Below are 25,271 nucleotides of genomic sequence, written 5' to 3'. Positions count from 1 at the left end.
GTAAAAAAAAAAAAACGTTAACAAAATGTATGACTGAACCAAACTGATTACATTATATTAGAATAGTCATTATATTAGAATAGTCAGAATATTCACTTTGTAATATACCTGCCTACAATTGTCATTTGTATATTGTCATTCACTGTCTACATATTTGTATTTTTTTATTCTTTTATTATGTGTTTTATGTTCTGTCGCTGTCATTCTGTTGTACTGCGGAGCTTCTGTCACGAAAACAAATTCCTCGTATGTGTAAACATACCTGGCAATAAAGCTCATTCTGATTCTGATTCTGATTCTGAATTTAAAGGTCAGATCAAAATGGCAAAGGGTCTTCTTTTTAAAACCAAAGCAGAAAGCTCAACTAACCAGCAAATGTTCGTTCTATAGCAAAACAAACATTTCATAATTCAGTTCTGCACTGCACATGATGAAAAGGAAACAAAAAATTGGGGTATTAACCACATGAGACTCTCTCTCCCTCTCAGGGTTAGTGCGTAATGGTCTTTCTGTCAGCTGCTCCACCTGAACAATGTGCTTTGAATGTTACCCTGGAGACGACAATTACTCCATTACGCTTTTGTGGAGTTGACATTGTTCTTTTAGCTTTCTACATCTTCCCTGAAAAAGCCACGCTTGCCCTCATGCAAAAACGTGCAAAAGTTTCCAAGAATCCACATCGCACAAGTCACCAAATCACAGATCTTTTGGCTCATGCCGCCGGACACAGCAACACACATCTTTGTAATTTAAACGAACAACGCCATTTTTGACGCGCTCGAATTTTACCTCTCGTCCCAACCACAGCTGCTGCTATCTGAGGTAATTAGCCCCTGGCTACGGTTTAATTGCCTGTCAGCACATGCAGTAAAATGCAGGTTAAACGCCCAGGTGCCAAAAGGCTGTGTTTCCTCTGTGGCAGCCACCTGCAGCGCTGTGATGCACAAGACAGCTTGCGCTCGTGCCGCAGACAGACAGTATAGAGCAAGACGCTCCTTACAGCTGTCCTGTGAAGCTTGCAAATTTGCAAAAGTCGGGTTGTCACGTCTGATACACCCACTTTCTACCAAGAACACCCCTCCCTCCACAGCCTCTCTTGAGCAAAACCGTGATTCTTTCTCTTTCCTTGACAGCTGTTCTTTTTCCGGCTATGTAGTGAACAAAAAAAAGAGCTTTTAGCCATTTCAGAGACAGTTTGCATTCTATCTGACTCTTCACTACGAGACGTATTGGTCTCTTTAGGTGTGATGTGACAGGCGAGAGGAAGGTGAGTCGGTAACGATGGCAACCAGCGGACTGACTCGTAGGCTGTGACATTAGCGGGTGGAGACGGGGGGTTGGGGGAAGGTGGGATTGCTGGAGGCAGATCAGAGCAATGTGTCACTGGGCTACTGCACCAAGACATTCTTGCCGTCTCCTCCTCGAAGGAATAAGCTCTGAGAAAGAGAAAATAATCCCTTTTTAGGGCCCTGCATCTGAGAACGTCAAGCCCTCAGCAATGTCTTACTCAAAATTCATGCGACTGAACATTCAGAGTGGAATTTTGTATGCATTATACATGGAGCTTTTTTGATGAACTCGGCCGTGTGAAATTGGACAGCGCAGGTCTGTGTGCTCTACGAAAAGCCCTTGGCATGTTTTCGCCACACCAAGATGGCGCTGTGGGGGACATGTAAAATAAGAAAGACGACTGCATGGTTTAATTAGTAGTGGATGTTAAGACAAACATCACTCTTACTATTTCACATACTAGCCAGCTAACAGAACACGTTCTCAAAATGTTCTGGCAAGGTTGTCTCAAAGTTGCAAACAAACATTCTTCTAGGAATGTGCGTTCAAAGTTCTCTGGTTAAAATGCTTTTACAACAAAAAAAATTGGACATTCAAAGAACTTTCAGAAATAACATTTTCATAACTCAGTGGGAACATTAGAAAATATTCTCAGAGCGTATTTTGTTAGGTAGATCTCGCACACTGATAAAAAACCCTGGTGTGTGACTTTGTTTGTGCTGCAAATTGTTTGTGCTACAAACCGGAATGATATTTAAAATCTTGTGGCATTTTCAAGTGAAAAAAAATTGTAGGATTTACTTTTCACTTGAAAATTTCACAATTAATTACATTACACTATCACTATTGTGCATTTACATGTTATATATGTATACAAAACCCTAAACTCTGAGTATTAGTGCTGTCAAATTGATTAATTGCAATTTTAAAAAAAGTTTGTTTACATAATGCATGTACTGTGTATATTGTACTGTATATGTAAATGCACACACATACATGTATATATTTAAGTTTAATTTTTAATGTGTATTTATTATACATACACATATATTACATAAACACAAACTTTTATTTTGAATGCGATTAATCACAATTAATATACAGCACTACTAAATATTAAACTTCATTTTTGATACTTGTCCCACATCGTTGGTGCTACATTAATGACACATATAAGAGTGTCACTTTTAACTCACAACTTTTGAACAGGCAAGTACCACTCACATTTTTTTCTGTAACTACAAATATTGCTTTTGAATGTGACTGATAAAGCACTAGCATTATAGTCATATTTGATGAATTAGTTAATCAAAGAATGTTTTGGCTTTCATTGGGAATTAATTCTCCAGAACCGTATTTACACAAAAGATCAGACTCTATTTATAAAGTACACTGTCTCACAAATAATAAATGGCAAATCTAAAACAACCAAAATTACTAGCATACTGATAATAGTAAAACAAATAAATGAAGCTGAGATCAGGGTGCCATTTATCCTGTTTGTCTACTCACAAACACTGGTGAGACACACAAATTATACCTCTTAGATCTGAACTAGTCAACAGGAGTTTCTCACAGGTGTCTGCGATGGATCAATGAGCTAGTAACATCTCCCAGAGATCAAACGAAAAAGCAGACGTGGCATGATCAGAACAGTTTTCCACATTATGCAGAGCAAACTGACAGGTCTTTGATCGCGACAACAGACGCCACAGAAAAGAAGCTCCCCTGCTCCTCTCCGTATCCGCTTTCATGTCTGGTGAGGTTCTGGAGCTCTGGGCATATGGTGCCTGGATCTCCAGTGATGACAAGTGACAGGTTAACAGAGCCACCCGTGGGGGGCGCCACACTGCGGCGGGGGGAGAAGGTGGGCTGTGAGTTTGCTAAACACTCCCATCTGTTCATATCCTGAGGCGCTACTGTATCATCTTATGCAGATGAACTTGTGCGGGAGGCACATTAGCACGCACACAGCGGAGTTAAGAAAACAGCTAGATGAGAAACCCAGCACAGCTTCAGCTTCTGCCTGCGAGGAAACATTGTTTTGTGAATTAGATCAATTTAAGGACATTCATGTAATCCTGCTGACCCAGTTTTACTCATTAAACACAGCTAGGCCGGAGGCTGTGTCTCTTAGGAAAACCAAGGTAGCAACTGTCTAGCAGTTTGTTGAACTAGCAACCTAAACAGTTTAAGAAACAGCTGAGACTTTCAGTTAGCTTTAGCAACTATGCTAATAACTCCAAAAATGTATTTCCTCTAAACACTGTGTACTTTTTTTTCACAATATTAATGTTCTTTGCTAACATAAAGTGAAAAATAGTCGTTAAAGGGCATGTTTTTTCTTTACACTGGAGTTGTGTGATTATCCTTAAAATCTTCAAAACAGATTAAATCCGTGTTATTTACAGTACATGCACAAAAACATACAGCGGTCATATTCACTTCAGTTAATCCTTGCTAGAGATTTAGGTATTATTGTGGAGGGTTCTTTTTTTTTTTTTTTTAAAGCAGATGTCTTATCCTGTGGAAAATCTGCAAAACAAATAGTCAGATTAGAGGTTTGAGAACATTGAAACACATGTTATTTTTTACGATCGGCTGATGCACAGAGAGCTTGATCTCTATAATCCTATGGTATGTAACTAGATACATGTATTATATTTGCTTTGGCTCAGAGACGAGTTTAAAATAAACCTAAGAAGCTTTTGACGGAAACAAGAAATTGCCGTGTTTCAAATCAAATCTTCAGATCCGTGTTAAACTGATGAAATTACTTCACTAATATACTCTGCAAGTTATGAAGCTGTGAGTGAACAGAGGACAGTGATAATGATAATAAAGAGTATTTTATCCTGATTGGGCTGATTAATATCAGACACTGACCTGATGGTTTAAAGAGTTTAAAGATGAACTGCGGCGCTCAGATGAACACAGTCGGAGTTGTTGAGGGCTCTGAAGAGGTAATGAGAGCGGATCTCAGAGGCTGTCAGACCGCAGTCCCTCATTAGCTGCCAATTAGACATTAACGGCCTGATTTACTGCCATGGAGAGGAGTGATCTGTCTCTGCCCACCCCCAAGTCACCATTCAGGCCCAGACACAGCAAATACATACTGTGGTATGTTTTCTTAAATTATTTCTTATTTTAAAAAACACACAGATCTAGCTCATTTACTGCAGCAAACTCAATGAAGAACATAATAAATGTTAAATAGCAAATAAATGTTCAAAATTTGTGCCTATCGTAATCAACTATCAAAAATTTACATTCTAAATAGGCATTTTCGATGCAATGCCATAAAAGAACCACTTGAGTAAACATTTCTTAACCATCTGGTGCTGTTCAGACATTTTTGACTGAAACATTGGTTTTTAAGAATTTTCTACTTCATCAGAATGGTATGAAACTTTGTAAGGTTTTTTGGCACTTAGTATGTGAACACAAACACAAAACTCATGGACATTATTCGAAAAGGTTAAATAGTCCTGGAAAAATAGCCACATTTGTAATGTTCGCATTGGAAAGGAATGAGAAGCTAATTTCCTCTAGTGGAAATGTTAAGTACTGTGCTTAGATAAAGTCTTACTGGAAGCTATTTTTTTTTAGAGATCAGCTTCAAATTTGGAACACAGAATTAATATTTATAGCCTTGATTTTTACATAGCTTTATACACATTTTGGAAAATCTATTTCATATACATTTTTTAAATAGTGTTTGTGCATTTATTATGATAATAAACTAAAACTTATTTAACTTTTGTGTGTTTCACTTCTGCAATACTCTACCAGGTGTCTCCTTTAAAAAGAGACCACTCTTAAGTCTAAAGCAATCAAGATTCACAACAGTTTAAATTGAAAAATGTCATTTTCATAAATGGATCAATTATTCCTTAAATATAATGTTTTACAATTTAAACCCCTAAAAATACAAAATATTAAGAAAACAACAACAACAAAAAAAAGTACTGAAGCACCAGAAGGTTAAAAGAACCATTTTTCTTCCTAGTTTGAATAATATTTGAATAATCTAAATATCCTTTTTCCACTGTAAAGAACCTTTTGTGCATTGGAAAGCTTCTGTGGATGTTAAAATTTCTTTATAGAACCATCAATGCCAATATTCTACATGCAATATATAATAAACTGCAGGTACAACTTGTGTCAAAGCTATGTCACAGCAGATAGATTCTCCTGAAGCACACTTGTGCTCTGGGTCAGCAAGTGTTTCAGCCGGCCGTCTGTTTAAACCACTTCAGCTCAGTGGAGAATCCTGACAGGTCACCAAAAACCAAACATTTGCTTTTAAGCTTCTGGCCGCTTTAATTCATTTGTTTTCATCTCTGCGTTAATTCTGTTCATCTCCATATGCCAGGCGGATTACCTCACACCAACAGATCTGCTGTCTGGATGTGGACACTTTAATTACTCTGCGTGGCCCCTGTCTGTGTGGCCCTGGATTGCGTCCCAGGGGTCCATTTTTCAACCTACTTTTGAGACAAGTGGCATCACCATTACAGAGGGGAACTGTATGCAGTGACATCTTCAACTAAAGTCCAAAGACAGAACAAGGATAAAACAAAAGTTGATGTTTTATGATTGTCAATTAGAAACATTTCCTTAATTTTAAACTAAACAATGAACATCAAGATTAATAATAATTTGAGTTGAAATTAGCCTTTTCACATTATTTCCTTAACACTATAATGAAAAAAATAAATAAAAATAACATCCTCTTATTTAATATTAACAAGTCTGCATTAATTAAGTGTATTTAATGTTTTTAAAAGAGGTCTCTTATGTTTATTTAAGGCTGCATTAATTTGAGAAAAATAATGTATAATATAAATATTGTTACAATTTAAAATATCACATTTTTATTTAAATCTATTTAAAAAAATTATGTATTCCTGTAATGGCAACAAATAATATAATATAATATAATATAATATAATATAATATAATATAATATAATATAATATAATATAATATAAATGTTATTAAATAATAATATAAATGTTATTAAATAATAATATTAAGCTATTATTATTATTATTATTAAATTCATGCACATACACTTGGTAACTTGATAAATATCTAAATATACCATCAAACTAATGTTTTTTATATATGTATCATAAAATATATTATAGCTATATAAATATAAAATCATAATCAACACACACACACACACACACACACACACACACACACACACACACACACACACACACACACACACACACACACACACACACACACACACACACACACACACACATATATATATATATATATATATATATGTATATATATATATATATATATATATATATATATATATATATATATATATCATACAACATTTATAATTATAATATTAGATTAATTACAATACATGATTATAATATAAGAATTATTATTTTTTTTTAATTGTGTGTTACAATTACGTAATGAAAAACGGTGTTGGGGAGGGGTATGATGGCCTTGTACACAGAATGACTTCTCGGTACACATCCTTGTTGGTACAATGTCTTCCTCTTTTCCTTTAAATCTTTTATCTCAAGGGTCAGCATGCTAAGGTCACCCCTCCTCCACAGACCCCCGACTTCCACTCATCTGTCCATCTAATCTATCGAGACCCATCTGCTCAGTGCACCCCACACAGAAGAGCAGAGCACAGCCGTGACAACAGCAACACAAGCTGTTTGAAGAGTGCGCCCATCACTCACCAGTGTTTGTCCAGAGTCTAGATGCTGACTCGCTCAAAACCTAACCTCAACGACAGGTGCAAAGTCACAGCACAGTTTAAACATCAAAACATTCATGTTAAATGTCAGAGTGAAAACAATATACATATCAAACTTAAAATTCCATACACACCAAATATATTCGTTTCATTTTCACAATCATTTTTTTGTCATTTAACATATTTTATGTAGATTTATATAGTATATATATTCAATTAATTAATTAATTAATTAAACTAAGTAAATTATATATATATATATATATATTAAATTAGTATGCAGATATAAATTAATCAGTCTTAGATGATCCATTTAGGCACTCAATATTTTTGGCAAACGCAATCCTGACTTATTGCATAGTAATAGGTTTTTATTAGCCAAACGGCACACCTGTCCATGTCATTATATCCTGGAAAATAATACAGCACTCACGCACAGCTGGTTTCATTTGTACAATAGAAACACAGAGTCTCAAAAACAACTTGAGCCAAAAAAAACTAAACTAAACTACAAACAAATACTCAGATGTCATCAATTATAAATCCAGGTTCAGATGTTAACGTATTTATACATTTTAACACATTTTTACAAGTGCGGCATCTGGGTTTAGTCATTCATAAATTATTTGCCGTATGTTCACAATATTCATAGCAGGACTCATATCTGTGGAAAGAAACTGGTGTCTGGTGCCTCTGGCTTCAAGTGATGAGTCTACAAGACAAACATCAAAAATGACAACTTGTGTGCCACTAAATATATTTTATTAGGATTAATTATCATTATTACCCTCTCTAGTCTAGGGTTGTGAGAATGATGAAGCATTATTGATAATAATAATAATAATAATAATAATAATAATAATAATAATAATAATAATAATAATAGTATGAATTATTATTATATTTTTAAAGTGTACTTAATTTGTTTTATAAATATATATATATATATATATATATATATATATATATATATATATATATATATATATATATATATATATATATATATTGTTGTTTTCAGAAAATATAATTGATATTTTTTTTTACCCTTATCCCATTGGTAACAATGCTTCTGTAGCCAATGTTTTTTTATTTTTTATTATTTATTTTACTTTTAAATGTATTATATTTTCATGCAGTAACATGAACGCATGAAGAAAGAACAACAAATATGTTGCAACCACATCAGGTTCCATGCACATCTATCTGTTATTATGTCAAAGATTGACACAATAAATCTATCCTTTTTTCCCTAAAAACGTTCATTCAGCAGCATAAATGAACAGCCTTGTCTTGCCGCAAACTTGACTGTGCAGTCACACAGAAGATGGCTGCTCACCGTCACATGACTTGGCCTCCATTTTGGAGTTTGCATGTTTGAGCAGTTGCACTAGCGGCAAAGCTTTGTGGCGGGGGGAAGAGAGATAACAGGCCTGAAACCTCAGAGCGCCAGAGAAAGGATGAAACATACTTACAAACAGAGTGAGTAATAACTGTTAAGAGAACAGGGCTTATCTTCTCTGCACAGATAATATGAAGCTCTCAATTAGATGAAACGCAACCCCCCCTCTCCCTTTTCAGTTATTTTGTTCAATTTCTCCAGGCAATTTACTAAAAAAAAAAAATGGCGTAGAAGATTTTACTGGCTACAAATAGAAGAGGCATGCAATGTGTCAGCCAATCATTTCCCCGCGTAGCTAACAGCAGAAAACCCTAGCAACAACATTTCGATTTGTTGAGGAATACGGGAGTTTTATCCTCATCCCCAAAATGCATTTCTGTCTTACGCTATTGGTAATTTTGTACTGATTTTTTTTCTTTAACTTAAATGCAAACCGTCCTTGATATTGACTAGACGGTTCCCTGCTGATGAAAACACCAAAAACCACCCTAAGGTAGGTTAGCAAGTCTACAGTGCAGTGAATTTCTAATAAATCAGTGAATAAACACAGACGTGAACTGCAGAGTTAAGTGCAACAACAGCTAAGTCCTTGTAGCTGTTAGCCGTTAGCTTTGTTTGTTTTTGAACAGCGTGGTGTAGTGTTGCCACGTAAACAACCTTGAGCGTTTTACTCGTCCTTTACCAAACGTTTCACCCTCTTCCTACTGACGAACATTTCAAAGATTATCATGAAAGCGCCTGCCAGGTTTTTTCCCTTTTCTCTCTGTAAACAATAGCAGGGAAGCGGTGTGTTATGGGGCTGTGGTCATGAGCACAATGAACACTGAACAAACGTCGCCACCATTCAAACACACTGCGGCAGCTGTCCGCTGACGATAAGGGCTCATGGACACGCTCCTCAAGAGTGATTAGCTGCTGCTGTGGGGAAACTGATTTGCAGATGCAGAATAAGGAGTCAAAGGTCAAATGAGGATTATGACATCATCATAATTAGCCAGATTGGGGGACAATTTTTATGTTCCAATTTAATTCTTTAGTGAAGCAAAATGCTATTTTTATGATGTGTTTTCTAAGCTGGATATGATCCAGTCTGAAGCTGGGGTTTAATTATCTGTGTGGGAAGAACTGTAATCAACACCAGCCTGTGATGTGAGTGAATTTACAAAGATTAAACTGAAATTGAAATCTTTATAGACAGGATTCAGCATAACATCTTTCAAATGACCAAGAACAATCCGACTGTATATATTTACTGCCGGTCATCATTTAAAATAAGAAGGCTTGGTGACATTAACAAAAATGGTTTCCGCCATTTCTCCCGATATTGATTCCAACTAAAACTGTAAACTGGTGCTTTTTGATGCTGTCAAACCATTGGGCCGAAACATGAAACTTATGTAAAAATATGAGTAAATTTGAAGTAGTTTGCCCATAAAATAAACCTTCCCAAAAACTCTCCTCTAGATTCGAAATGCTTCGTAAACATCAGATTTGCATATCCGCATATGTTAATGAATTACATTAATTCATAAATATGGCGGGCATACTCATTCACAATTAGCATAATCCCTGCCTATGAATTACAACCGTGTAAGTTACTTGTCAAGGAACGCCGTGGAATTTTCTTTACTTCCTTCTCAGGTTTTGCTCCAGTATACTGCAAATATGTAAAACAAACTAATAGGCCTAGCAATAAATATTCAATTGATGTGTGTCGATCTAAGAGATTATAGCTAGCTGAAAAAATGCTCTTTTGAAAATAGCCAGCTGGTAGCTCTTGCGAACGTTTTCAGCTGAGACCATTTTGTTGCTATGATTCACATCAGTAAAGTATTACTAGTATTTCATTTTGAAGAATATTAACAAATATAAAAATAACTAACATTTTGAAAATATATACATCTTGATGAATTTGAAAGCTCCGTAAGTCAGAATGGCTTTATTAACGATTTACATTGTAAATTGTAATAAGGACCACTGAGCACCCCGCCATGTTTAAGAATATTTGGAAAGCTTCAAGAAAACTTTTTTCAATTTTATTTGATACTACTAGCGGTTTAGGAATTAGACATATAACCTTTAAAAAAGTTAAAAGGGTTGTTTTGAATACACTATAGCAGTTATTGAAGTAGCCACCAATTCATGAAGAACCATTTCTTAAACAATAATGAATATTGACTATCAATAAATATTCAAATATTTAATATAAATCAAATATTTGAACAATCAGCATTAACATAAGCCATAATAATCAAGAAATCATGGCAAACTCTTTACAATCACTGTAATCAGATGCATGAGAAGCATGTGATCCTTGAGAACCGTTCCTATGCGAAAGCACACGTACCTTTCTCCCTTCGTGTACCTATAATTCTCTCTGGCACCCGCAGCATGATTAATGCACACCGATATTGATTTTCCTCTACTCCTTTTCAGAGTATCCCTTTTATTTATATGGCTAAGCCCTGCGCGTCTCTGTCAGAGTGGAAAAGACGCAGGGATTGAGAGAGGGTTGGGAATTCTGGGAATTCTGCTCACTGAGCACTGATGTACAGAAAAGGTTTTTAAACAGTTTGGCTGGAGAGAGCATCACTCACCACCCCAGAGCCACTTTCTCTCCGGTTTGCCTGTTTACACATGCTGTACTCGGCGGGTTTGGTTGACCCATTTTTCTCTGGATAACAATACCTCAACCAATCACAGGGAAAACCGATGACAAATGTCCCCAATCCTGCTTGTCATACACAGAAACACGGACTGCAGAGGCGAGCGCTTAGACTCACCCAGCTTGGAGGAAAAATGCCGCAGTGGGACCAGTTAAAAACATTCGGGCTCCTCTATGATCCTTTTGAACGCTACGTAACCGTTTCCCTTCGTTTTCAAGCATATCTACACGTTTGAAAGGTTAAGACTTTCCATATTTGTCAAAATGTAGGAATGCATTGACTGCTCTCGGCCCCACTGGCTAAACGATCTCAAAATATTGCACATTTATGAGCATTTATGATACAGATTAGTGCTAATGAATCTATTTATTACTGCTGGGCCTTGTTAGATTCACTCCATTAAATTGGTGTTGGGATAAATGCACACTACGTCCCACTTTGGGCACCAAATGTGATTTTCATGAATGGTCAGCTTGCTGCTCAGTGGTTTGCAAAATGTCCACAACATAACTGGAAAACATGGTAAGGAAAACCTCTGTCAGACTAGCTTCAGTAGATGCACAGCGATGCCTGAGGTGGGATTTTTACAGCATTTAATCTACATCAATACATACTGTATAAGCTTCTCCAAGTAGAATGTATTTTTATATGTTTGCCAATCTGTCTGCACCAAAATGTGTTTGCTCACTGCGGAATATGAACAGGGTGGAACCAGTAAGAGAGGAAAAAACGGAACAGAAAGGGTCTGTATCACTGGCGCTCTCTCTCTCTCTCTCTTTAGTGGTTGTTCTGGCCAGAAGTCTCAGTGTGAGGCATGTGTGTGGAATGCTAAGGACTCTCTAAAGTGCCTGTAGCGGTTTGTTCTGTGTGCATAACACAGCCGCCGAAACCAGATCTTCCCAGAATCCCCTGCGACTAAAACACCTGTGCAATACCAAATAATACTGCTTACTTCAGCCATGAAACCAGAGTTAGTGGTGCTTGCTAAGGCAATCATTACTGGTATTATAGCCCATAATTTGCATTTTTCACAAACTCTAACCATCAAGGTGTAATTTATCTCACACTTTTTATACTATGGACGTGGAAAACTCAAGTCTTCTTTTTAAAGGAGGACTAATGCATCACCATGCAGTCAGACCTGCAATGTTTACCTTTTTCACAATAAAATGGTAGAAATTGATTAAAAAAAAAAAAAAAAAAAAAAAAAAAAAGATTTTACATTTATTCAACAAAGCACCCTGAAAAAAAAAATCACAGGTTCCAATAAATAAATAAATATAAATGAAAATAAAAATACTGATGATAAATCAGCTTTTTAGAGTGATTTCTGAAGGACACTAAAGACTGGAGTAATGGCTAATGAAAATGTAACTTTGCATCACAGGAATAAATTATATTTTAAAGTATTTTAAATTATTAAAACCCATTATTATATTTTAAATTGCAATAAATGCAGTTTTTCTGTATTTTTAATCAAATAAATGAAGCCATGATGAGCATAAGAGAACATTCAAAATCTTACTGATCCTAAACTTTTGAATGGCTGACATTAGAAATGGACATTAGGCATATATCAGTTAGTACAAATCTCAAAGTTGTGGAATTCTAACATTTGAAAACAAAAACCTTTCACTATCCAATGGAGTCCAAATGCACTAGACAGAAACACAGATAGAAATAAATATTTTATAACAAAAAAGTATACAGCAGCTTCACTTTTCCTCATGTGAGATTACATAGAAAGCTTTTTTATTTATAGAATAGCGCAGAAGAATAGGTTTTAGAAAATTGAAAAGGGGCCATTAGGAAATGAACACCAAGCACACACACAGATTCCTTTAAAATGCCCTCGACAGCGTGGTGAAAGTGTTCCACATGCAGTGAACTGTGTTTAAACTGTTGTTTGCGGGAATATTGCTTTACCTATGAAATATTTAGCACAGAAAAAAGGCGCAGACAAGTGGCAAGCTAATGTTTTGTGACAGCCGCTATTAAATGACAGACATCTGTCAGATTCATTGCACGCTTTCTCTGTTTCATGCTGAAATAGACCCTTGAAGTCTTAGGCTCCGACATTCTTATAGGAATATAATGTGCACACAAATTGAGATTGAGCATTATACGTGTGATGTTTGAAGAATTTAAAGACTATCATTTAGACTGCAGGTGAACATTTATCACATTACTCCCTGAAGATGAATAAAAGATTCATATATCTCATTGGTGTCTTTTACCCGAACAGAAAAACGCGACATATCTATGGAAAATGTCTCACTCCCCAGTCTGAACGACTTCTGATTCTTTATTGAAATTGCTAAATGCCCCATAAAACGAGCCGATGGCCCTGAGGGAAAGAAACAGTTGTGTAGACGAGTGTTCCATTTAGCCGATACGGATTTTCAAACCCATGCTACCACTGGAAGGGAAGTAGGTCAGTTCAGTGGATCTCAGTGACTCGACTGCCACCGTCCACTTCTTCAGGATTAGACAGCCTTGAGCCGAGAGAGGAGCTCTTTATAAGAGCGTTACTGTGACAGCATGCCAAGTTAGAGACTAATAAATCTCATGTTGTCAGCAACAGGACAAGAAACGACTTAGAGATGTGGATGTGTTTTCAAGAGGCTTGGGGTTGTTAAACTGAAGGAAACCCAAGAAAGGCAAGGAGTGAAATTGGCAAAAATTTGCAGAGGAAAATCAAAACTACACTGATTTTTAGGGGCGCGTGTTTAAAACACACACTGTTGACCTCAAAATGTTGTCATTTACTCATTGTCATATCGCAAATCAGTCTGACTTTCTTTCTTGTGTGGATCACAAACGTTTTTTTATATATCCATGCCAACATCAATCCGGACCGGATCTGTGAAGGTCCACAAAAGCACCATGGAAGTATTATAAAAACTTTTTATGACTCATGCACTATATTCCAAGTCTTCGGAAGCCATACAATTTCTATGAGTGGATGCAACCTCAAATCAAAAGGCAGCATTGACGTCAAATACATCTGAGTCCCCATTTACCTTCATTATATAAACAAGTGGTTCATGCAAATGATTTGGAGCAACATGGGATGACATTGGTGAACTGTTCTTTTACAGTAACACATAAAAAGATCTTAGTTCAAAATACGAAAGACTCACTGTCCTACCTGAGACGAGTGGTAAAGTGTCTCTCTCCCATGACACAACAGTGATGTAGTTCTCCACTGAGGAAGGAATAATGCACTTGAAGACCGCTACACTTCCTCTCATCGCGGTCTGGTCCGCCACACGGACCGTATAGGGCTCTCGTAAGACTGGAGAGAAAGAGTTCATGTTTATTGATACTTACATTGTCATTGTTCGGAAAAAGAAAGACTGTGAATTTCATTTGTGTACGTGTGCATTTAGAATTATTTCGTCAATTTTGCCAACATTTACACTCTAAAACAATATTTAGGCACGTATTTAAGATTTTTGTATTTGAGCTGCATAGAAAATGTTCCTACATTTGGATGAAAATGCAATTTAAAACATATACAATCTCAATGTGAAACATATTTGTTAGTCAAACATCAATCAAACAAGAAAGGAACAGGTATATTTCTGCAATCAAAAATGTGGCATAGTTTATTATTAAGTATTTACAGTAGATATTAAGTATTTTAAATAGATAAAATATATCTATTTTGCCTTATTTTTCACCCTTTTTTCAAATTCATTCAAATCATTTAGAATCAGTATATATCTTTTCATAGTGAATTTATTCATCTAAAAACTTTGAACAGTTAAAATATTCAGTTAGTTAAAATGTAAGATAGTTGTAACAAACAGGATTTATTGATGATGAATATATACATCTGGTTATTATGTGTTTAAAAATGCATTTAGTTTATTAGTATAAAATTAATTTTAAATGTAATTTAATTTAATTTAATTTTTTAATTTATAAAATGCATTTTAGTTTATCCCAGTATAAGCTGAAGGGAAATTACCTGCTTACATATTGTGTATATTTTGTATAATATATTTTATATTATAAAATAAAAAATAAAAAATATTTTTGACAAATTTGCATCAGATTACATTTATCAGTTTTAGTTTTTAGATTGTATTTTTGCCATTTTTGCATTTAATTAGATATGATAGTGTAGCGAGGACAGGATGCAAAGTGAGAGAGAAATGGGGATGGGATTGGGAAAGGTCTATGAGCCGGGACTCAAACTTGCGATGCCTAAAGCGCAATGGCACCAATAGTTGTATGGCAGTTTTATAGTAATATGGCAATTTGACAGTATATGCTATTGAAAGCCAGTAGACGGTTAATAAAATTCACAAAACTCTAATTTCGATTTGGCTTTAAAACAATCTGTAAATATCTTTCAACACTTACCGGCCTTAATATGAACATCTTGGCTTCTAATTTTCCCTGAAGGATTTTCCGCAGTGCAATAGTAAGTGTTGTCGTGGATCACTTTGCTAAAGCTGGACGGAGGAAAGTGGAAGATCTGGAGAGTGCCGTTTGGATGGACATGGCGGATCCCTGGGACGTTGTAGCTCTCCTCGCCGGTGGCCAGATACCAGCGCAGGGTAGCGGGCGGCACCGCTGCTGCAGGACAGGGAACCAGAGTCCCCGTGGTGCTGGCGAACACTACCTCTTGCAGAGATGCATTGACAAAATACAAGCTGGAATGTAGGTCTTCACTGAGAACTGCAGGAGACAGGAGAGGTTCATCAGAACACAACACTCTTTCGCTCTGTATGAAAGAACTAACGGCTTGTTTGTCACAGCTGGTCTACACATCTCCAGGGATGAATTACTTTAACAGCTCATAAATATATTAAAACAGTTAGTCTTGGCACTTTTTAGTCACTGGTCTGTTAATCGCAGGGTTCAGAATCATACATGTTTACATAGATGCACAAACCTCTCAGATTAGGAACTCAAATACTTGCAGACTGCGAGATTCAGGTAGCTCAGAAAACGTACTGTACTAATTCTTCTAAATGTACTAATCTTTCAAATAAAACTGACATAGATTGTACTAGAAATATTGCCAGGCAAGGCCAAATCCAGCTATATTTCTCCACTGGGACTTTTAGAAGAGATGATTTCATTTAGAGAATGAGTCCTGAACTTTGCTTTAATGAAACCACATAATTTTTCATGTGTTTTAATACTTTATATTAATTCATTAGATTTTGAATGGCCATTGGCACTGTTGCAACACAGTGATTCCAGTAAAGCCCTTTTGGATTTAAATGGATTTGTTCACTTTTAACTTTTAACATTTTAAAATGGACATACAGTACTGGGCATGAAAACCAATTTCAGTGCCCTGGGGTATTTTATAGATAATGGAGCTCAGTTCTAGGCCATGGATAAAGCTGCTATTGTCTAAAAGCACATCAAAAATAAAATATTTATACCCATACTCTAGCTAGTTGATTCCTGGAGATAAAAAACACAGGTAAATGGAAATAGAACACAAGTGGAATGAGCAGACTAAAAATGACAATAGAAAGTCAAGCTATTTCTTACGCATTTGACTGGCTGTGGTCAAAATCTACTCTCAATCACAGAAACCTTTTTAAAGGTCAGAGAGTTAACAGAGATACCATATCAAAATATTTGCACATTTTATATTCATTAAACTTTACAATGTTTTTTTTTTCAATTGATCCATCTGCATTTAGCACATATCTTTCAACATTTAACATAAAACTAAAAAAAACAAAAGGTCTGTTGATAATCCAGAATCCAAAGAATCAGTGAAGGATCAAAAGAACTTCGGGTCTTAAGAAGAATCATTAAATATTAAAAGACTTTATGTCAATACTGAGATTATACAGTGATACCCTGCAGCATTTTAATAGATATTTTATTCACTACCGCTGTATATAATTCCATAAAAACATTATTTTTACTAGAAAAAAACAAGATAAAAAATAAAAAAACTAAAGTTCTGATTTAATTCATCTAATATTTCTCATAACCCTTTTAGGTAACAGTATTTATTGAATATCTGTGACCCTGGACCACAAAACCAGTCATAAGCAGCATGGGTATATCTGTAGCAATAGCCAACAAAACATTGTATGGGTCAAAATGATTTTTCTTTTATGCCAAAAATCATTAGGATATTAAGTAAAGATCATGTTCCCTGAAGATATTTTTGATGAAAATATATATTGTCCTATACTTACAAGCCAAACGTCAATGGAAAGCTTATTTATTCAGCATTTCTGCATTGTTATATATGGTTTGTTATGATAGGACAATATTTGCTCGAGACACAACCATTTGGAAATCTGGAATCTGAGGGTGCAAAAAAAAAAAAAAAGTATTTTTATTTTAAATCACCCTTTAAAGTTGTCTAAATGAAGTTCTTACTTAGCAATGCATATTGCTTTTTAAAAAAAAAGAAGTTTTGATATATTTATGGTACAAAATTTACAAAACAGAATATGAAACATGATCTTTACATAATATCCTAATAGATTTTCGGCATAAAAGAAAAATTTATACTTTTGACCCATGCAATGCATTGCAAATATTATTTAAATCGTTATAATTATACCGGTGCTACTTATGACTGGTTTTGTGCTCCAGGTTCACATATCTTTGAAATAGGCCAAGATAAAAAATAATAAAAATAAACCAATTAGGTGAACATTTGAAATCTAGTTCTAATTTATTTGATGTCATATTAAATACATTTTACAATAGCATTTATTAAATATCTATATTTATTATATCTTTTTACCTCTATCTAATAAACAATCATAATATATGCAGCTACCAAAAAAGATCTTCACTATAAAACAGTCCATTCCCCCAGACACAAGACATAAAGAAGCAGCAGCTGTTATCCAGACGTGATGCATGTGACTTAGCATCTCAGACATCATGCAGAAAAGCTTGTGCGTGGATTCAAGCACTGATGGGCTGTTCATCTTTAAAAATCTGCATGGTCAGCATCTGCTAATCAGATTCAAATTCAGATAGTAAAACCCAGCAAATGCTTAGCGACGTCGTCAAGAATCATTCTGCTCTCAATTATCTAAACGATAAGAGCGACCAGACACGACTCTTCAAATATGAATTGAATGAATTTATAATTAATCTGGCTTTTTCAGAAAGCGCTGCAGGCTGTTTGATTAACAGCGATTCATATCTGCCTGAAATAGCGGACAGAACGCTTTCTTTGTTGCTGCTTGTTTCTGTCTTTCAGAGGCGATCATTGTAAATCCCCGCTGAGAGAGTGTCTAACGCGCTGTCCCTCTGTGGCTCTGTCTGGGCTTGACACAGGGTGATATTTATGGGGTGAGCATGTGACAGCTCAAGGGCAGAGACCATTTTAAAGTCAAGCTGATCTTGGGGCAGGGTGGTCAGATGAGCTCACGTTTTGCTTTAACAATCTATGCAATCACGATGAAGGTCTGGCTAACTTTTAACAATGTATATGATAAAAATATCAGTAAAATTGTGGTATTTAAATGAGTCTAATTTAGAAATATTCACAATTTAAATAATAAATGATCAATAATGGTGACTATTTTAAATAAATACACATGCACACACAAAATGTTAAATAAATATATCTATATAAATATATGTGTATATATTAGGCTAGAAGCACACACATGATTAAAAAATTAGACAAAAGTTATATCAATAAAAGCAAAATGCATATTTTTGAAGTCACTTTAAATATTAAAAAGTAAATGTTATTATTTAATATAACTTAATTCACCTCAGTACATTAAAAGTTACCAAAAAGTTATTTTAAAAATGAATTAATTTAAGCTTTTTAAAGCAAAATCGTGTTCATATTTTATGGTGCTGTTAAAGCACTTTAAAAAGTGTTTTTTTTTTTTTTTTTTTTTTTTTTTTTTTTAAGTCAGTGTTACATTTGACTATGGTTTTAACACAGTATTAAGTCCGAAAATCTGCAACTATCATTTTTTTAAATTTTTTGATGTACATTTTAGACCAGCAAAAGTATTTTAATTATATATTGCTTCTGTATAATTCAGGAAAAAATATACAGAACACAAGAGAACAATGTAGCAATAGCTTTCCATTTTTTGTAAGTAAAACATGCTGCATCATTCTATTCTAAACCTGCATATTTAGCAACATTACTCATTTTCAGACAGATTAAATATTTTTGAGATGAATTTTCTTGTGTATAATTTTGAAATGTATGTGCAGGTTTAAAGGTACCAGATTTCTAAATTCACCGCCATGTTAGAATGTCTTTAAACAGTGCAGAGCATAAAATCGGCAGCTCTCTGAGGATGAAATCTTGGCTCTGGTGTGGGTGGATGGGTCACTGTGTTGGCTGCAGGCCGACTGTGTCTGCGCTGTTGTCTGTGCTGCAGATAGGACGGGTGTTTCCCCCCCGCGGGCTGCGGAACCTTGACAGAACATCACGGGCTCAAGGTAATTAAGGCAGAGAGTGCAGGGGGAGCCCGGAACAGCAGCCGGGAGAGTCAGAATTCCAGCCCCTGCCCCGGGGCTACTGCGGGCCTGGCATCAGGGAGCTCTAGCGGAGCACCGCAATTTAACCAGCTTCCAATTTGCTCTCATGAATATTAAGCACAACCCAGCCGTGTCTGGGTTAATGGACCCCCGCTCACTGCCAATATGTAAAGGAAAGGGTGAGAGCGGGAGTAGTGCGAGTCCCACCGGAAAAGCAAAGTTTCTTGTGTTTTTTCCCCCCCTGATCTCTTAAGTGAGATGATTTGAATATCATCTGAATAATGTCAGAGTAAACGTTAATTTAGAGCCTCCCTGGTGGTGAGATGGAGATCAAACGGCCTCCGTGGATCTACATCAATTATGAGAGCCGACGCCGTGATGTCTGAATCTGAAGCGCCGCTGACTCGAATGATGAGGGAACGCGAGGCAGAGCTAAACGAGACGCGGCTGTCACGCTGCGCTGATTTCCCCTCGTCTCCCAGAGACACGTGTACTACAACAACTCATACTGATCGCCGATTCTCAACTAGAGCAAATCTATGCTATGTACACGTAATTAAACAACTAATCAAATGATGGATTCATTGAGAAAAAAAGATATAATATGCTGTGGTATATCACTTATAATATGTACACTGTAAAAAAATAAAAAATAAGTGGTAAACAAATCTGAGTATTGAAGTACATTTTACAAAAAAATTTAACATGACCGTCAAAAATTCTTTGTCAAACAATCCTTTCACATGGATCTGCGAAAATGACTGAAAATGCAGTATTATTTATGCCAGGCCAATAGCTGGCAATATCATTTTGTAAAGAAACACTATGCGTCTGCGCACAAACCTGTAGACTGAACACGTAATGTCACCATTTCCACAAATTCATGTTTTTGTAGCTTACACAGAAACAATAATGGCATGGTTTTCAATAAACATACACATTGAAACACATTTTCAAAAGTACACTGTAGTGTAAATGAACGGGCAGAACTTTTTTCATTTGCGTAAATGCCCCCTCAGTCTTTCTTCTTCAAAATGTCACATTTAATTCAACGTGTAACTTGCCACATCTTTGTAATTATGAAACATCCATTCTACACCAGTTGTGTTGATATATGTATATAATATATATTACAAGTCTTTCCATATTGGGGAAATAGCACAAAAATGTTGATGACTCATCCTGCATTAAACAGATATTTGTCCAATCAAATCCCTTCTAGAATGTCCCTCCCCCAACACTCTAGAAAACAAAGGTTCTAAAAGGATTTTTTTGTTGTGATAACATAAGCCCTGTTTACACTAGTTAGTTTTCATTTTAAAATGGTTTTAAAAAAAAAGCGATCCTTGTCTACACTGGCGTTTTTCGCTGCGTTTTACACATTATGCGTTTTAAAATGAAATCGCACTAGTGTAAATGTAGCCATAGAAGAAACATTATTGTTCTGTAAAAATGTCAGTCTACAGTACATTACTTACAATAACAATTCTATCTCACAGCCAATTCATATGTATTTTACAAGGTGGCTAATTCGCACAAATTTAGGTGTAAGGTGTGGTTCCTCCTACGAATTTGCAACCTCGTAAAATGCAGTACAAATAAAGTCATGATTTCTGATGAAATTTATGGCTTATTTAAAATACATGAAAACATTCCCTTCGATATCCCAAATTACCTTTTTAGTAAAAAAAAAAAATGTTATCTGCCACCTCCATTCCCACCAAACCATACAAGACCATAAGACCATACAATGTCAGCAAATCCAACCACATGGAAGGCAAAGAGTATTTTCTGAATTGCTAAAAATGAAGAAAAAACTAGTTCCAGACTATAAGATAACAGGAAAAGGTAATTTTGGACAACCAATATAAATTGATCCAAAGAAAATAACCAGATAAGAATTAATGATAGATAAAAATTATAAAAATAATCATAATTAACATAGCATATTATGTTATTTAAATAATTTCAGCATTTTATAGTTTATTTATACGTATATCCATATGTGCATATATTGGTTCACCACTGGTCTAAATACTTTACTTGTTTTGTTAAACAGCTTACAGTATCCCAGTGTCTCAGTTCCTGCCCTCTTCTAAACATGTGCATGTGCTAATATTTGGGTGTGAGTCTCAGGTCAGCTCGTCTCCTCTCCTCATTGGCTTGGCGTGGAAGAATGCTCGCGCCCCTGCGCTCTGACGCAGCCAAGCAGATGTAAATGTATTCAGAGCATTTAGTGCTCAGGATTAATCGAATTATAATTTAATCATCTGATCAAACAGCAATTAGCATAATCACTTCTGGGGACGGGCCGATAGAGAACGCAATGGAAACAGAACAGACCTGAGGCGAGAGCAGCTTTAATGAGACATTTGCTGGGATCTCTGTAAATGTTACACATTTCTGGCTGTTGAAATTCTGCCCAGTGTTTTGCCCGCTCTGCCACACGGACACATTCAGTGATCAAAGAGACCCTGTTAACTCATGGATACAAATCAAGGATGTAACCACATATCCAGGACTGAGGGGACCAGATTTAACCCATTATCTCCCTGAATTCTTTACAGGAGGGAATCATACAGTAATACATTTCTGTCAGGGCCACAACCACTTCAGGTTATAGATTATAATTTCATTTCAATTTATTTTACTACTGTAATGTGTAAAACCTAGTTATTCGTTTGTATGACTATGGGAGGACATTTCAAATGTGTATTATGATTTAGTTTATTTTTATTTAGGTTAATTAAAATATAATTTGGACTGCAAAAAAATAAGGTAACACATTTGCTATAATTATTATTAACGATTTAATAATACTGTCAAGTAACCTAAAATGTGCTTCATTTGACATTTAACATAATTAATATAAATATAATAATAATAATAATAATAATAATAATAATAATAATAATAAATATCAGTAATATAAGATATTATTTAGTGACTGAAAGTCAAATAGAAATTATTAACTGGACAGTGATCTTGTTGTTTTATATTTTAAAATGTTCTTGAAAAAAGAACATTTACAAACACTACACACTGTAATATGTAGTTTTGGCAATATTTAAATCTAGATTTATATAAAAAATATCTCAATTAAGTCGTGGAACTAACATTGTATGTAAGAATTGTTGTATTAAATTGTCTTAAAGACTCACTGAAAAAAAAATATGTGTGTGTATAGATAGACAGACAGACAGACAGACCGACAGACAGACAGACAGACAGACAGACAGACAGACAGACAGACAGGTAGATAGACAGATAGATAGATAGATAGATAGATAGATAGATAGATAGATAGATAGATAGATAGATAGATAGATAGATAGATAGATAGATAGATAGATAGATAGATAGATAGATAGATAGATAGATAGATAGATAGATAGATAGATAGATAGATAGATAAATAGATAGAAAGTAATAAATATAAGTACACGTGTAAACACTGCATGCAAGACCTCAAAATCTATGAATTTCACAAAAACAGACCTAAAAGCTCCACTGCTGCACTGACAGGAAAAACTCCCTGTTTAAGCTGGTCACAGAGGCTGAAGGAACGCAGAGGTTTGTGCTAAAGTCATCAAGCTCCTTTACTCAAAAAAGCCTGAAAGTCCTCATCAGTGGAAAATGCGAACGTGCTTTTTCTGCCAAGTCATCAAAGCAGGAAATAAATAAACATAACGGCCACCAGCACAGGGCCGTCTGTCAGGCATATTTCCTGCTGATTGACAATAAGCTGTGCTGATGGAAAATATGAACACTGATCAGCCTTACTGCTGGCTAAACAGTTAGTACAAGCAGATCATCAAAATGCCATTATGCCAAATGACTCCTGGAATTACTGATACACTGGAGAAAGAGCTACTGGGTTGAGTGGCACTGTGTATGTGTGTGTGTGTGTGTGTGTGTGTGTGTGTGTGAGTCTGACTCACACCACATATCTGTTCATGTCTATTTCTAATGCACACTGTGCTTTCCTGTGGCACAGCTTTAACCTTCCCAACCACTGACTTTATAACTAGAACAAGATTAAAATGTACCTGCTTCTGTACAAAACAGATGAAACAGAAACAGATGGGATTTTTCCCAAAAAATATTTGTTTTTACTGCAAAGGATTTATTTATTTATTTATTTATGCTTTGTTTTATTATGGGAAAATTAACCTAAAATAAATCTATTTTAAATCATCTATTTAATTTACATTTAAATAATTTTTCAAAGCTGTGAATAAATCTAAGATGATTGGAGCATGTAATATACAATGTATATTAGTATTTCTACTTAAGAGTTTAATGTTTAATTCAATGTGTTCAATTTTTTTGTTTTATTTGTGAAATTTACTAGCAACTTTTTGAATGAAATTTTGTTCACAGTACCTTTTGTTGTTGTTTTTGTTGTTCTTATTGTATCATCTATGGCGAGGTATATATTATAAATATATTTTAGAGACAAAGTTTTCCTAAGTTGTTCCAATGTTGTTAAGTGATATAAATGTCAAAATTAAAAATAAAGTACATATATTGTTTAATAAAAAAAAAATAATAATAATAAAACGCAAAAGGTTTTATTTATCTATCTGAGGACAAAATTAGAAGAAGAAAAATAACTTCTCACAAGAATGAATTAAACATAAAAATTTCAATTCTAGAACTTTTATCAATAAAGTGAATAGTGATCCTAAAAAATGCACTTTAAATGCACTTTAGATTAGGGGCTAATTTGTTGCTAATTTATACGATATTTATGTATGATAAGTCCTCATTTTGAAAGCTATTAAACTATGTATGCCAAAATATATCAAATAAATAGATAGATAGATAGATAGAGATAAACAACAAAAACATACGTTTGTTTGTCATTAAACATAACATTTACACACACTTCAAGAGCTTTCAAAAAGCAAACAATGCTTTCAGAATCAAAGCTGATTTGAAAACATCTCAAATGATTTGCAGAACAATATCCAGTTTGCTTTGCTTTCAGGACTGCAAACATGGTTTTGATTTCTCTCCAGCACGTCACAGTGCAGCATGCGTGTGGTCTTCAAACCCAGGCGTACAGTTGAGCAAAACAAATGGATATGCCCACACAGTTTTGTCTGTTTGATCTGGACTCAGCTAAAAGCTCTCTTAAAAAGCATCTCATGGAAAACGACAGCTGATTGGGCACTTTGCTCTACGCAGTGCTGTTTACCCGTGTCCATTTGAGTGTATGTCAGAGTTGGCCCCTAGCATCAGTTTACAAAAACAACATTGCACCTACTTTCCGTTCTGTCTGTGCGAGGACGCTTTTGTTGTTCCAATTACATTTGTGTGTTAATATGCACACGGTCTCGAGTGCTCTTCACCAACACAAGAGCCATTGAAAACAACTCAGCATGATTTTACATGCAAAAACATTCATTGTTCAGTATCAGGGCAGGGTTATTGGAGTTAAGTAAAACTGAAAATAAAAGAAAACTATTCAAACAAAATGTTAACTGACATAAAATAAAACATACTTTATATTTCAGACTCATGCAATATTTGACATTTTAAATGAGTTTAACTTGGTCCGCTAAAATAGCTAGAATAAAAATGCATGAAAACTATGTACATAAGTACAAAAAAATACAAAAAACGCAACAAAATTACTAAAACTTAGACTAAAATTTTTATGGAAACAGAAAATTTTGAAATAAAAACT

The 25,271-nt window shown here is 35.0% G+C and overlaps 1 protein-coding gene across 2 annotated transcripts in view; it reads right to left on the bottom strand.

Moving 5' to 3' along the window:
- dscama (Down syndrome cell adhesion molecule a) overlaps positions 1-25,271 on the bottom strand; it is an 85,595-nt gene that overhangs the window by 47,926 nt on the left and 12,398 nt on the right. For both annotated transcript variants that reach the window (XM_026273994.1, XM_026273995.1), the window contains 2 exons: positions 15,482-15,799; positions 14,259-14,405 (listed from right to left, as the gene is read on the bottom strand). In XM_026273994.1, the coding sequence (XP_026129779.1) occupies positions 14,259-14,405; positions 15,482-15,799 (465 nt within the window). The remainder of the gene's footprint in view (positions 1-14,258; positions 14,406-15,481; positions 15,800-25,271) is intronic.

Source organism: Carassius auratus, chromosome 10 (genome assembly GCF_003368295.1).
Source record: "Carassius auratus strain Wakin chromosome 10, ASM336829v1, whole genome shotgun sequence".
NCBI classification, from domain to species: Eukaryota; Metazoa; Chordata; class Actinopteri; order Cypriniformes; family Cyprinidae; genus Carassius; species Carassius auratus.
The sequence above is the reverse complement of the archived record's forward strand: the minus strand, read 5'-3'. Positions and strand labels throughout refer to the sequence as shown.